Source organism: Neoarius graeffei, chromosome 1 (genome assembly GCF_027579695.1).
Source record: "Neoarius graeffei isolate fNeoGra1 chromosome 1, fNeoGra1.pri, whole genome shotgun sequence".
Taxonomy (NCBI): Eukaryota; Metazoa; Chordata; class Actinopteri; order Siluriformes; family Ariidae; genus Neoarius; species Neoarius graeffei.
This window is the reverse complement of record NC_083569.1, coordinates 123,386,322-123,401,429: the sequence shown is the minus strand read 5'-3', so window position 1 is coordinate 123,401,429 and position 15,108 is coordinate 123,386,322. Positions and strand designations below refer to the sequence as shown.

General features: G+C 41.9%; 1 protein-coding gene across 1 annotated transcript in view; it reads right to left on the bottom strand.

Moving 5' to 3' along the window:
• The window catches only part of usp14 (ubiquitin specific peptidase 14 (tRNA-guanine transglycosylase)), a 47,836-nt gene that overhangs the window by 6,326 nt on the left and 26,402 nt on the right, over nt 1-15,108 (bottom strand). The window contains exons 4-12 of the mRNA XM_060916395.1: nt 14,913-15,017; nt 14,722-14,825; nt 14,580-14,638; nt 14,338-14,468; nt 2,409-2,489; nt 2,234-2,322; nt 2,044-2,158; nt 194-259; nt 24-116 (exon numbers count right to left, since the gene is read on the bottom strand). Of these exons, the coding sequence (XP_060772378.1) occupies nt 24-116; nt 194-259; nt 2,044-2,158; nt 2,234-2,322; nt 2,409-2,489; nt 14,338-14,468; nt 14,580-14,638; nt 14,722-14,825; nt 14,913-15,017 (843 nt within the window). The remainder of the gene's footprint in view (nt 1-23; nt 117-193; nt 260-2,043; nt 2,159-2,233; nt 2,323-2,408; nt 2,490-14,337; nt 14,469-14,579; nt 14,639-14,721; nt 14,826-14,912; nt 15,018-15,108) is intronic.

The following is a 15,108-nucleotide window of genomic DNA, read 5'->3' as shown; positions in this document are numbered from 1 at the left end:
CTTCCTGAGGTTATGAATCTTACCTTCAGGACTTTGGCGTTAACAGACTCCTTCTCTTTGTAGAAGAAGCGAACCATCTGAACAGTGAGGTACGCCGGGAGACGACTAATTTTAGACTGCAATGGACAAATAAACATTATAAAAAAGGACCAGACAAATAAACAAAAAACAGTTGACGGATAGTGCGTCATACCGATTTTGAATAGAAAGCATCTCTCTGTAGAGACGGAGAAAACTTCGTTATTTCCTCTTGCAGTCGCTGAATTAAGACAAAGAATAAACATATAAATAATCAAATAAAGAAATAGAACACCCTGTGTCACATTATTAGAAAATAACCCATGGGGTGGTGTAGTAAAGCAGAGCTCCTGGTATACGCCCCAATGTTACTATTGAAACAATAATGCATTCGAACAAATGCTTTACTATAAACTAGGGCTGTGCGATATGGGAAAAAATGAATATCCCGATACATTTTCTCTATTTCACGATATACATCTCGATATATTTAAATCTCCTCTAAAGGACCCCATGAAATCTAACTTTTACTCTTTTCACTACAATCCCTGCAGATTAAACAACATTCTTGGTTAACTTTACAGGTGGTTTTCAACAACACATTTTAAATTTTCATGTTGGTGATTAATCACAATTGAATTGAAATAAGACTATTTTTATTCAACAAAGATGCGGCACAAACTGCAAAAACAATCTTGAAAATTGCAACAAAGGGGCAACACAATACAGAGCTGCTCAGAGCTCAAACCAATAAAGTGCAGCTCAACAGTGAGAAAGACATTTAGCCTAAATAAGAAAAGTGCTCCTTCATTAAATTATTTTAAAAAATAGATCTCCAGGCTATTAACCTGACTACTGAGAACCACTGGAACATTCACAATAGAGAGAGAGAAGAGAGAGATCTGCAAAACATCATTTTTCTCTTTGCACACTTTTGAACTGAGTGTTTTCTGGCTCCGCCTCTCAGATGTGTAGAATTCCAGTATTGCCTTCTCTGTAAAATGTCTGTGACCAGGCAACTCATATTTGGGATTGAGTGTGTTTAGTCATTTTTGGAAGCCTGGTTTTTCCACTATACTAATTGGGATCATGTCTTCGGCAATGACGTTCGTGATCGCATCTGTTATAGCTCTCCATCTCTGACTCGGTTTCTCATATGGGGGGGGGCTTTGGAGAACGAGGCCGCTATGGTCATTTGTTTAGCTCGTGTGGGGGGTTTAGCTCGTGGGCAAGTAGTTCGGAATTTAAGAGACTCTTCATACTGTACCGGGTGAGTTTATGGAACATATTTGTCGTGCTGCTGCCTTTTGTGATGACAGGGTTTTTCGCACACTTTACAAACTGGCATTTGCTGTTCCACGTCCTCCTCGCGATATCCAAAAAATGCCAGATGACTGACCCCTTACTCGTTCTTTTAGGAACCAATTCGTCCGCTTCCATTTTTAATTTGTCGCTGAAATTGACAGAGCTTACACGGTAGCCTATGCAGCACCAGCGATTGCACGAACTGAGTCAGCGCTGTAAACCGAAACCAGGAAATCTTCCCGCCGGCAGTGTTGCCAGATACTGCTGACGTTTTCCAGCCCAAAATATGTTCAGAACCCGCCAAAACGCACTTAAAACCGCCCAATCTGGCAACACAACCGAAACTAGAAAATCTTCCCGGAAGTTCCTTTCAGCACCGAGATGTCGCCCGGGATTGGTTGGCGAGTGTGTGACGTTATTGTTTTCTTTCCCCTTAGGCAGCCTCTCACGTTACTGCCTGAGGGACAGGGAGAAAACCACCGGGAAAGGTTTTAAACAAACGCAAGTCGGCAGATGACCATAAAATACTCGATAGTTACGATATAATAATTTTATGTATCTCACACAGAATTTTCGGCGATATATCGAGTATATTCGATATATCGCACAGCCCTACTATAAACCTGTAATCTGAAAGAGCTGCCGTTACAGAAAATTAAAATCAACACCTTCTGACGAACCACAGTGCAGAACACACGTTTGCTCCCTTTTCTTACTCACCAATCTAATGCCGGTTGCCAGATATTTGACCTCCTGGTTGATGAAGCAGCTAAGCTGCAGCTGGCTCTCTGTACCTTTGGTGGGTTCCTCGTCCTCAGACTCCGTGCACTTCATTCTGCGCAGGGGTGAGTTAAAGAGACGCGTACACGCAGCGTATAAACAAATAAACTTTATCAATCAGAAAGGATACGTAGTGTTAAACTCCACCCCAAAAAACTGGTCAATGAAGTTCTTCTTTGCAGATGAAGCTGCAGCTCCGCCATCACCGCTGTCACCTGTCTGCAAATCAGGAACAGAAAACTTTTTTTTTTTTTAAAGCCACGTTTAAAACCAGTTTCATGAACCATAGAACTAGTGTACCTTACCTCCATGGGGGTTTCAGGTTCTTGAGGTTCTAATTTCTGCTGGAGAACCCGCATCAACTGGCCCCAGCACTCATTGGCATCCTGAACACACGCACAGATACGCTGGGAGTTATTCAGGCTATAGGAACCTGTTGGACCTTTATGGTCATAGATCAGCGTTTCTCAAACTTTTTCAGACCAAGTACCGCTTTGTCCCAAAAAAAAAAAAATTTCAGGGACCACCTGTCAACACCCGCCCCACACAACACACAGACCATACAGAGATGTGCACTATTAGGTGTTTTTAATTGAAAAAATTATGGTTAACTAAATACATTAAAGGCCTATCCATTCCATATCCTCCGTGGTTTTTAAAGGCAAAAGTATGGAGGTTTAAAATTCAGAACATTTCATATCAATAGCTCAAAATTGTTCAAAATTAGGAGGAACATGAATGAACTGAAACAAACAAAAATTTTAGATTTAACAGATTACACTTGTCTTCTGCTTAAAACTGACTTTTTTTCTTAATGGGAGGAGTGCTGCTGATGCATACTAAGCATCAATGATTTAAAGGTCTGATGACACGTTTTTGACATCTTCGGCGATGTTTTAGAACATAAGTAATTCCCGATGATCCATATATTAATTCACGAAGGCGCCTATTTTACAAGTTATGATAAAAAACGTGGCTATTTGGGCAAATTTGACGGGGCTGCAGCACCCAGGAGACGAATGAGGAGGAGGGGCTATATGACGTCAGCGAAAGAACCTTCCTCCTCACTTACCAGTTTGTTGTTGATGCGAGAGGTGTTCGGTTTATCATTATTAGTATTATTAGTGTATATATGTAATAGTATGGAATAGAAGTACCCAAGTCCCAATGGGCCATACCACAGAAGGTGGCTGAGAACAACAGGGCCAAGGTTCTGTGGGACTTCAGCTTCCAGACTGACAAACAGATCCTGGCTAACCAACCGGACATAGTGGTGGTGGACAAAGAGCAGAAGAGGGTGGTGGTGATAGATGTGGCGATCCCAGCTGACGCCAACATCAGGAAGAAGGAACATGAGAAACTTGAGAAGTATCAAGGGTTGAAAGAGCAGCTGGAACGGATGTGGAAGGTCAAGGGTTGCGTGGTCCCCGTGGTAGTGGGGGCACTTGGGGCAGTAACCCCCAAACTGGGAGAGTGGCTCCAGCAAATCCCAGGAACAACATCTGAAGCCTCAGTCCAGAAGAGCGCAGTACTAGGAACATCGAAGATACTGCGCAGAACCCTCAAACTCCCAGGCCTCTGGTAGAGGACCCGAGCTTGAGGATGACATGGATACCACCCCCCCCCCCGCCGGGGGTGAGAAGGAGATTTTTTATACATGTTATTATGCCTTCGCGTTGCGTTGCCGGCTTTTGCTCCAAAACCCACAAGGATGGGGTAAGTTTATTCAAGTTTCCCAGAGATCCCGAGCTGCATGCGAAGTGGGTGAAGCAAGTCAGGCGCACTCGTGACAAGCGGGAGCCCTCACCAACATCCGTCCTGTGCTCTGAACACTTCGATTTGGATTGTTTTGACACCCTTCCCAGCTTAAAAGAATCTCTTGGGTGTTCAGTTCAGCACAAACGTGTGTTGCTGCCATCAGCAGTGCCTACAGTATTCCGGAGGGGGTCTACTAGTAGCTATGCCGGATCCAGCAGTCGCCTGGGACAAGGCGACTCCTCCAAAGACAGTCCAACTGTCAGAACGTGTTGAGAAACGACATAAGATAAAAGGTACGTAGAGCTATAGAGTGCTCCGACATGATGCTAAAAATAGTAACACTGCGGTCTGCACGGCCATCTTGGAAGTGACTCGCTCCAGAGCGCTCATAGAGTACACATCATAGAGTACACATTCATGATAATCATAAATGTAATCATAAAGTCGGCGTGATATCAGTCATGTATTTGCTTGTGAAAGCTTGCGGCTTTAATGTAACTGCCGCCTAGCAACGAGAGGCAAAGGGTAAAGAGGGTAGGCTATCATAGATTCTATTCGGAAGAGATCAACACATGATTGCTTAAAAATGAGGTATTTTAACAATTTGCATCTGTTTTGTGATTATCGTGACACTTGTGTGTTCTATAGAACTGTATGTCTTATCAGCACATCGAGGATCTTCCACCGGAGGCTTTAGCAAGTACTCGTAGCAACACTACACTTTACCCTTTGCCATGCGTTGTTAGGGAACGGTAGCAAGTACCCCCGATGACCGACTTCAAGAATATGTAGAAAAAATGTAGAAATTATACTTTCCAAAAGTCATTTGAGCTTAGTGTATTGCATTTGCATTTATATTGTAGGTTCTTGCTGATGTTTTTGCGGAGTATGACGCAGCTGCTGAATCAGAAGCTGCAGAGTTTGTATGTACTAGTTGTGAACATTCACATTATTATCAATCTCATTTATTTAAAATCAGATAAAATCATGCCATCATGATCACTGCTTAAAGTACCAGTATTTGGTTGTTGAAGAGCTAGCACTAGAGAGTTCACCGGCGTTTTCATGCGCCATTTCCATTGAGTAGAACAGCCAGTGAACCGCAGCGTGTTCTTCCGCTGACGTCACAGCATGGCTGCGAGCCACGGACCCAGTTTTCTTGTGCTGTGCAATTAATGCTGCGTTCATGTGCTATGGGAAGTTGGGAAGTGGTATTTACCAATGTGTTGTGTTCACATGCTTTTGTTGTTGTTGACAAATTAAAGATGGTGGACCAGATTCAGAAACAGGCCTGTTATTTGGCTAAAACAATTATACACTGTGTGCACAATTATTAGGCAAGTTGTATTCCTGATGATTAATTTTATCGTTGAACAAATACAGTGCTCTCAGTCAATCCAAATTGTTAATAAACCTAAAACCAGAATGATTAACAAAGGAAAGGGGAGTTTAGGCCTTCTCAGGGGAATATACAAGTGTGCAGAATTATTAGGCAACATTTAGTGTGCAGAATTATTATGCAACTAAATGAAAAGCTTAAAGTTTCCCATCTCACTTGTTTATTTTAATTTTCAGTGTAACAAATAATTCAGAATTAACAAATAAACACTTCTAGCATTTCAAAAATATTCAGTGACCAATATAGCCACCCTTCTTTTCAATAACTGCCATGAACCTTCCATCCAGTCTGTTAGTTTTTTGATTTGTTGACGATCAACTTTTTGTGCAGGAGCAACCACGGCCTCCCAAATGCTATTCAGAGTGGTGTATTGTCTTCCCTCGCTGTAAATCTCATGCTTAAGAAGGGGCCACAAGTACTCAATAGGGTTTAAGTCAGGTGAGGAAGGGGGCCATGTCATTACTTTGTCATCTTTAAGGCCTTTGCGGGCTCGCCAAGCAGTGGAGTACTAGGGTGCATGTGATGGTGCATTGTTCTGCATAACAATCATGGCCTTCTTGAATGATGCAGACTTCTTCCCATACCACTGCTTGAAGAATGTATCTTTTAGAAACTGGCAGTAGGTTTGGGAGTTGATGTTAAGTCCATCTTCAACCTGAAATGGTCAAACTAGCTCATCCTTAATAATAGCAGCCCATGCCATTACCCCTCCACCACCTTGCTGGTGTCTGAGTCAAAGTGCCCTGTGTCCATTAGTTATCCAGCTATGGGCCCATCCATCTGGTCTATCCAGAGTCACTCTCATTTCATCCGTCCATAAAACCTTTGGAAAATCTGTCTTCAGATATTTCTTGGCCCAATCTTCACATTTCAACTTGTGAGTCTTGTTTAGTGGTGGTCGTGTTTCAGCCTTCCTTACCTTGGCCATGTCTCTGAGCACCGAACACCTTGTCCTTCTGGACACTCCAGGTCGGTTGCAGTTCTAGAATATTGTGGCACTGGAGGATAATGGGTTCCTGGTAGCTTCATGTTTAATCCTTCTCAAGTCTTTTGCGGTTAATTTGTGTCTTTTCTTCTCCACACATTTTTTGCGACCCTGTTGACTATTTGCAACAAAACGTTTGATTGTTCTGTGCTCACATTTCTATAGCTTAGCTATTTCAAGAGTGCTGCATCCCTCTGATAGGCATTTTACAATTTGTGTCTTTTCAGTGTCTGTTAAATCTCTTTTTTGGCCCATTTTGCCTGAGATAAAGAAGCTGCCTAATAATTATGCACACCTTAATATAGGGTATTAATGACTTTAGGTCACACCCTCCCTCATTACACAAATAAATACAACCTGAGAATGCTTAAATCCAATTAGCATTCAAGTGTATCTAGCTTGCGGTTGGAAAACATGCATAGAAATAATGGTAGGGTCAGAGTACTCACTTGCCTAATAATTGTGCACACAGTGTACATTGCCTTGTTCATCAGCTGCAGCAGGAATATGAGTTATCAAAAGTCAAAAGGTAAATAATGCTGAATATTTCCTGATCATGACAAGTAGAGATTTTCTTAACACATTGAATGCCACGCAGTTTTTGGAAATTTGGCTGTAGCCACAATGAGAGTAGCCAGTATCTAGATCATTGTTGGCGTTCTTTGGACAGCCACAGAATATTTTGTATTAGGCTATAATATACATATTATAATAATATAATACACATAACATGACTCGTTTAAAAGGTGAGAGTCAGCTTTCCGTAGGTGAAAACCACTTCTTTCTTGGTTCATAAGCTAGTCTTGTACCGCTCGCGCGCCATGTTGAAAAGGTTAAAGTTCATCTCATTTCGGCAACTCGTGTATCAAAATTTTCTACGAGTTGCCCAGTGGAAAATACCACAAGAGGGGGCGTTCATGTGTGCTTTCCATGTCGGCGTTTGGTATTTACCATAATTCCCATAGCACATGAACGCACCATCAAAGTTGGATATTCGTGTAACAGCTTCTTTTCACGCAATTATAACAGAAATCTAACATGTTTGCCATGTTGTATAGTTTATTTAAGAAATTGCATCGTGTCATCAGCCCTTTAATATCTGGTTCCAAGCTGGACAGCTTTAATCTGAGATCGGGGGCCACACTGACTCGGTTTCGCTTTTTAGCTTTCAGCTCAACCAGTGCTGAAAACCCAACCTCGCATCTGTATGTGGATGAAAATGGCAGGAGTGTTTTTAATGCAGACTCAGCAAGTTTGGGGTGTTCTGGCTGCACATGAACCCAGAAATCTGTTAGTGATTTTTCCCTAAATGCCATCTTCAGGCAGCATCCGTTTTGCTGGCTTCATTGCCTCGTTGGCTAAAATCTCACAGCACAGGACACAGTGGGGATCGGGATCTTCAGAATCCCCAGTCCAGAAAAATCCCAACTTTAGATATTCATTGTGGTATTTTCTTTTCACCTTCGCCGTTGGTTTAGTCTGCCGAGCTTGTTTTTCCCATGTTGGGGACTCGGTGCTAACGGAATCTTCTTTCAGAGATGCCTACCCCAAATTTTGAATTTCAGTATTCTTGAAAAATTTTTCAGTATTTTGGAATGACTTTCAGTAACATTAATTTATGCGCATTTCCATTATAAAGAGGTGTATATACCAATATGTTTAACATTTAAATTATTAAAAAGAACTGTTTTGTGTGAATTGAATAAAAAAATTACGAGCAGCCATCTCAACTGAATTTCCACTCAACAAATTTCTAGAGCATACAATATATCACATTTTTATAAATACAATAGTGTTCCCTGTTTGCAGACATTACGGTTGACGACCAGTCATTGGTATTGAATGTAACTCCTCAAAAGTATTATATTTCCTGGCAAAATGTTCTACCTGTTAATGGATTCTAATAAAATAAAAATAAAAAATCTTATTTCATGCCAAAGAGAGTCCGACATTGTTATCTTAATGTCCCAATATATAAATACTTCAGCATAATGCTTCAGAAGAGACACTGAATAAAATGGCATTTATAATTGTATTTAAAACAGTGGAATGATCAATTTTTTTGCCACAATCCCAACAGCACTAATCATAAAATTCTGTTTTTGATCAGACTACATGTACATTTGCACTTGCAACACTGAAAAGACTTTGAATTAAAGAAGTCCAGCCAGTGTTTGATATTTCAGTGAATAAAAATCAGACATGTAAAAAGAAACTGAATAAGTTTAACTCGCATTTCATGGCACTAATCGGCAAGTTTAACTCCAAGCACAGGTCAACCATCACCGCTTCAGCACGCGTCACGTTCCGTGTCTTTTCATCCACAGATTTCGTAAAAAACTGCTGGATACCCCCAGATTTACTTTCCGCCTGACTCGCCATTTCAGCATACTCCATATGTTTGTTTTTTTTTGTAGTTGACATGCCGCGTGCAGTCATCGCGACCACCATGAGTGATGTTAATGTCAGTTCTACACAGTTTGCAGTGCGCGTATCCATTGCCCTTTTGACTGGGTGTAATGCACGGCCATTCTACCGTATCGAAAATAGCGCGAACAAATGTGCGGAATCTGCGCATGTCACACACAGCATGTGCGGTTGTCGTAAAAATAAATAGCCGTGAATCGGGCACGGATTGAAAAAGTCGCTTGGACGTTTAAAAACAACTCACTGGAATTTAAGACTTTAGGCCACTCATTTTTTATTTTTAGGTTCACGGATTTTTTCAACACATTTTAGAATATGTCGGTCGAAATTAAAAAAAAAAAAAAAAAAAGTGTCAATGTCTGTTTTTTCTTTTTTTTCCAAATGGCAAATTTTCAATGTCGGGATTAGAAAATAAAATAAATTAAAGACACACACACACATATGTACTACATGCAAGCTTGTGTTTAAAACCAGCACTAGATAGGATTGCTACCATCACCAATACAAGAAAAAAAAAAAAACTACCATACCTGTATATTATCCAAATTATGTTTTCCTAAATATCAATATTTCATATTAAAATCATGAATATCATCAAAAATATTTTACCGGAGTTATATTGAAGATTTAATGTGTTTATTTTAAATATAAAACTGATTTAGCAGTATGGACTCAAGGCATTTTTAATTAGGAGATGAAATCACCTGCAGATTTGGGAGAAACCGGATGGGGGTATTTCTAAATTCTATTCAGAAAATAAAAAGTTGGGCATAATGTCCCCTTACGACGGCCTATCCTGGCCGGTCTGGGGCATTTGCCCTGCTATAATATATTAAACATTACAATATTTACTGAGCGATAATACGTTGAATTATTGCCACGCTTTCATATTTAGACCATCTAGGTCTAATTTGTATTTGAAAAATATAATGCTTGTACCGAGTTATAGATATATAGTGAATGGTTTTGATCACTGATTAGTATTCCCAGGCAGTACTTCCTTCTGTGAAGGCAAGTGGTCGTATGAGCGTGATGCTGCCGGATGTCTGACGTCGAGTTCACATTCGATAGCGCCTGTGCTGTCTCCGTCGTCTTCAAGCTCAACAGTAATGTAATATAGGAGCAGTCAAAGTCTCTGACGCAGGTTACCACTGGCATGTCGAGCACTGCTCTAGTACCGGTATCGGATCGACCCTCCTTCGTGGAAGCGTACACACATTTTATCATTTCTTTGCTTACATTTAATTCTTGCGATATGTATTCACCGCCGTTCTGTCCACTTAACAAATCCACTCGATGAAACGACTTGCGATCTCCGCATGAAATGCTGACATAACGATCAGAACTGACTGAAGCCATTTTGCCATCACGCTGGTGAATTCGATAAGCAACTTCCCAATGGTAATTGCCAGTATCCCAGTCGGAAATTTACAACGAACAGTGTTTACAACATGTTATTCCCCAGTGTTAACTGGGAAAGGCTTTTTTCCCTCCCCGATACCGACCTTGACCCTTTGCAAGTCATCTGCGGTTAGATTGTTGCACACCGTGACCATGGTAGGATACGTACCGAATGCAAATGTATACTCGTATTACCAGTGGGAATTTTCCCACCGAATGCAGTAGATCAGGGCTTTTCAAAGTGTGGGGCGCGCCCCCCCTGGGGGGCGCCAGAGTTCTTCAGGGGGGGCGCAACGTGAGAGACAAAATGGATCGGTTTTTAGTACCTAAAGCTACAGGGAGTGAGGAGACAAAGTCTGGGCCAAGCAAAAAAACAGAGCCTCCAGGATGTTGCGATTTGCAACTTCAACCAATCCCCGCGAATTCAGGGCGGTGTTGCAATTATATCCAATCACCGCAACTTTCCCGCAAATTTGACCAACCGTTGGCATCGTCTTGAGGTGATGTCGACAAACTACCTTCCGCCTTACTTCCGTGTGTTCAAGAGAAGCAGCATGCGCGTCGTGTTGCCAGATTGGACGATTTCAAGTGCATTTTGGCGGGTTTTGAACATATTTTGGACTGGAAAACGTCAGCAGTATCTGGCAACACTGAAAGTGTTATGTTTACAGTGAAGGACTGTGTGCACTTTATTTTTTTTTTTTTACTTAATACAAGAAATTAATGGATGCCAACATTTTTGCCAAAATGGTATTTTATTTTCCATTGTTTAGGCAGCTTCAGCATCATACTGTGAGATTCTGTTCACATTGTTTTTTTTCTTCTATGAAGCCTGAGCCATTTATTTTTAGTTTATAATTATTGTTTAATTTAGTCTTCAGGAGAGACTGCCTGCACACAGTACTAGTATTAATAGTGTTTTTTCTTACATGAAAGCTGAGGCATTTATATTATATTTTAAGGGAACTTCATGTTGTGCTGTGAGGTTCTCTGCACTTTAACTTTTGAACCAACAGGTGCATTTGGATAAGTAAAGCCTATTTTTCTGCATTTTTGTAGTCCTGGTAAACTTTTATATTGGTAAAGTTGTTTATAGGACCATTTCTCTTTGTTTTTTTTAATCAATAGTTTTTCAGTAATAATTTAATATTTAACATATCACTCAATTTTAAATCACAAAAAGAGAAAATCGCAACAATTTCTCACAACTTTCACTTCCTCCTGCAACGGAATCGCAACAAAAACCTAAAAAACACCGCAACTTTCATCGCAATTTTTTTGGAAAACCCCCCGCAACATCAGACATTTTAGCCCGCAACAATCACAAAAAAGGCCCGCGGAATCCTGGGGGACTGGAAAAAGAAGGAAGTACGACCACGATTATTTAAAGTTTGGATTTTCATGGACTGGATCTGAAGATGCTCCACTGCCACAGTGTGTTGTCTGCCAAGAGGTGCTCGCTAACGATGCTATGAGATGTTTAAAATGTGTAAAACAATATGTTTTAAAAAGCACAGATTTTTTTCTTTTTCACATTTTAAACATGTGTACAACAACCATTTTTTTAAAAATACGGATGGAACATTAAGTATAGCAACAACAAAAATTGTAAGGGGGGGCGCTGTTGTTTATTTGCTCTCCGAGGGGGGGCGGACTCTCCCACACTTTGAAAACCCCTGCAGTAGATCTATTAGTACTGAGTATATAATGCTGTTACAAGGAAGCTATTACGTTGTCAAAAAAAAAAAAAAAAATCATTAATCTACTAATTGCAAGTTTCGGCGGTTCAAATAAAAAGTACACATAGACTTTCTATTTTTTCAGCGGTAGTTTTTATCTCACGTCGGCAGATCCGTGAACCTAAAAAACAAAAATGAGTGGCCTTATAATAATAATAATAATAATAATTCCGTACAGAATAACACTGTTTGCCGTAACATCATATTTACGTAACTTTTCCGTACAAAAAACGGCCAAGCCGTACTAGTAGGCATCTCTGTTCTTTTCTTTGCATTTTCTCCTTATTGATGCTTGTGTCGGCCGTGTCAGGTTTTTTTCCTCTTAACTGAGGCCCACTTTTTTTCCGTTTTCGTTCTCACTTTTTTCCGCGTCTACACAACCGTTTTCAAGGAGGAAACCTGCGTCTATACGGTGACGCATAAATGTGTGGAATTCAATTGGATGTGCATGCCAGGCGGCTAGGCGGCGCTGTGAAAGACCTCCGCTATGTCTGCACGCATGCGCAACGTCTTCCGTCTTGTCTGATCTGCACCGCGAAAACTTTGACTACGGTAAGTAAGAAAGTAAGTAAAAAAGTAAGAGCGTACTATACCCGCCTCTGTTCATTAACGGTATATGTGCAGATTCGGTATAGATGTTCGAAGGACTCCTGGACGTTTATTAAAGCTGCCAGAGCAGCTTGAAGGTCCGTTGGATCGATGTAATCAGACATGCTCTTACTTTCTTACTTCCCGGGCTGGCATGTACAGTATATGACATATGTATGACGTAAACGCGTACCCGACGTGAGCAGATCCGAGCAGAGTTTCGCGTATTGGGTAGTTTAGACGGATATGCAACGGGGGCTGTTTTTAACTTATCCACTCTGGAAGGCGTTTTCAATTTTTTCCGTTTTTCAGCCTCGGAAACGCCGTCCCCGTGTAGACGAAAGGCACTTCCGATAAAATATTTAGTTGTTTTTACCCGACAGCGTCCTCGTGTAAACAGGCCACGAACCTGTCAGCCACTTCTCCATCCTTGTTTCACTTTCAGTAAATTAAAAAAAAAAAAAATCGCCACGAACACGAGCTAGTTAGGATTAGCCTATTATATGTTCAGAATGTTTGTTTGCTTGTTTTCAGGTCTGCCTGCCTGTTTGCCTGCGAGGCAGAGATTTGTGAGGTGACTGTTGCCTAGAGACGAGAGGCGGAATAAGAGCGATAAGTTTTATGTGGTGCAAATTCAGATGCAGAACGCTTTTTAAATAATAATGATGAAATTACAGGCCCGTTTGATTGCCGTTAAAAACAAGATTGGATAAATTTAGCTTCCTAATAATGTTACAAAGCATACGCTAGCTTATCTTGAAAACGCTGACTACGTTTTATAGATCACCTCGCGGACCACACTTTGCGAAACACTGTCTTAGGCTACGTTCACACTGCAGGCTGAAGTGACTCAAATCCGATCTTTTCGCCCATATGTGACCTGTATCCGATCTTTTATTGACAATATGAACGACACAGATCCGATTTTTTCAAATCCGACCCAGGCCGTTTGGATATGTGGTGCTAATTCCGATTCCTATCCGCTCTTTTCATATGCGACTTCAGTCTGAACCGCCAGGTCGCATTCATCCGACTTACACGTCATCAACAAGCCACAAACGTCACTATTCTGCGCTGAAGTAGGCGGCGGGTCTCTCAAAAAAAGTTACAACAACATGGCACATAATCACGGGCGCAGATAGAGGGTGGGACTCGTCCCACCCAGATTTAAATTCACCTCGCTCGGTCCCCCCCACTTATAGGGAGGAAAAAACGTCTATGCTGTCTTTCTTTGCATAAGGCAAACCTCACGGAAAAATCAAAAGACTAATTACCATTCGGTTTATTGAGGTGCACGGCAGTGTATACATAGTTGCAACAACTCACATAAAACAAAACAAAGACTGATATTCGGTTGGTTGCGCTGCGCAGACTGCACAGGTTGCGAGCTCGAGCTTGGTTGCTATGGTAACCCACAACAAGTTTGACAGGCATATCGGGGTTGGGGTTGGTTTGCTGGCAGCTTTGTCCCCCCCCCCCCCCCCCCCCCCCCAGTTTTTTGTCCCTCCCAGTTCAAAAAACGTATCTGCGCCCCTGCGCATGACATCAATGCGAGGGACGCTTCGGGCTGTGAAGGTTCTGAATCTTCTCAATGGAAGGACGCAGAGGTTAGGGAGCTGATTTCCATTTGGGGGGATACAGCTATTCAAGCTAGATTGGATGGGTCATACCGCAACCGGGCGGTTTTACTTCCGTAAACACTGGCCATGCTCACTGCGTGTGACGTCGTCGTATCCTGCAATGCGCATGCGGAACACTTTTAGGTCGCTTTTCGTTCATACTGAGGCTCACATACAAGTCGCATATATTTGTTAATGTGAACGACCTCACAAAACAATCGGAATTGAGCGTTAAGCCTTGCAGTGTGAACGTAGCGATAGATGTACGGTTTGAAGTGTCGAGATCAGGGAGTAGGGATCAAGGTGTAGTGCACTTACCTGCTGTAGGTACTGTCCCTGATCTCCTTTCTCGGCAAACTGAGGGAAGGCCATGTGCAGGAATTGCAGTAGGATGATGGGGGGAATACTGGAGGAAGTTTTATCCATGGACTCGTACAGATCCCGCAGTGCTGCACACACACACACACACACGTGTAAAATTGTGTTGTACCGAGTCACCAGCAATCGGCACTGTTTGTAGCTCTGCCCGCGTTTTCTGCTGTGACGAAACACACACTGACCTGCTGTGATGTACTGAGATGGAGCATTCTCTCCAGAGGATCTCAATGCACCAGAATACCTGCACACACACACACCTCAGATTCTGCCACACAAAAACTCATACAGTATGATCTGTAACGAAGCGCAATTTAGCGCACACACTTCTTCAGAGCAGTTCTGAGTTCAGGCACTGAGCGGAGGCACTGCACCGTGGCGTTCATGTAGCACGTGTTCCCCAGATTCGTCAGTCCACATGGTAACTCCATCTAGGTAATACAGATAGCGGGTCTGCAAAAGTGATAAATAAATGAATAATAAAAGTTAAAAAAAAAAAAAGAGGGAGAGAGTCTCACGGCTGAAGCAAGCTGCTCCTCGGTCATGTCCTCCACAAACATCGGTCGAACGGATGGTTCCTCGGGCAGCGCCTCTGCCGATCCCATCATCAGGATCAACATTCCCTACACACACACCCACACACACCTTGAGATTCTGTTCCTTCACTGAACTCTTACTTTCTCTTTCCTCCGAGGACGCCTTGCAGCCGTACTT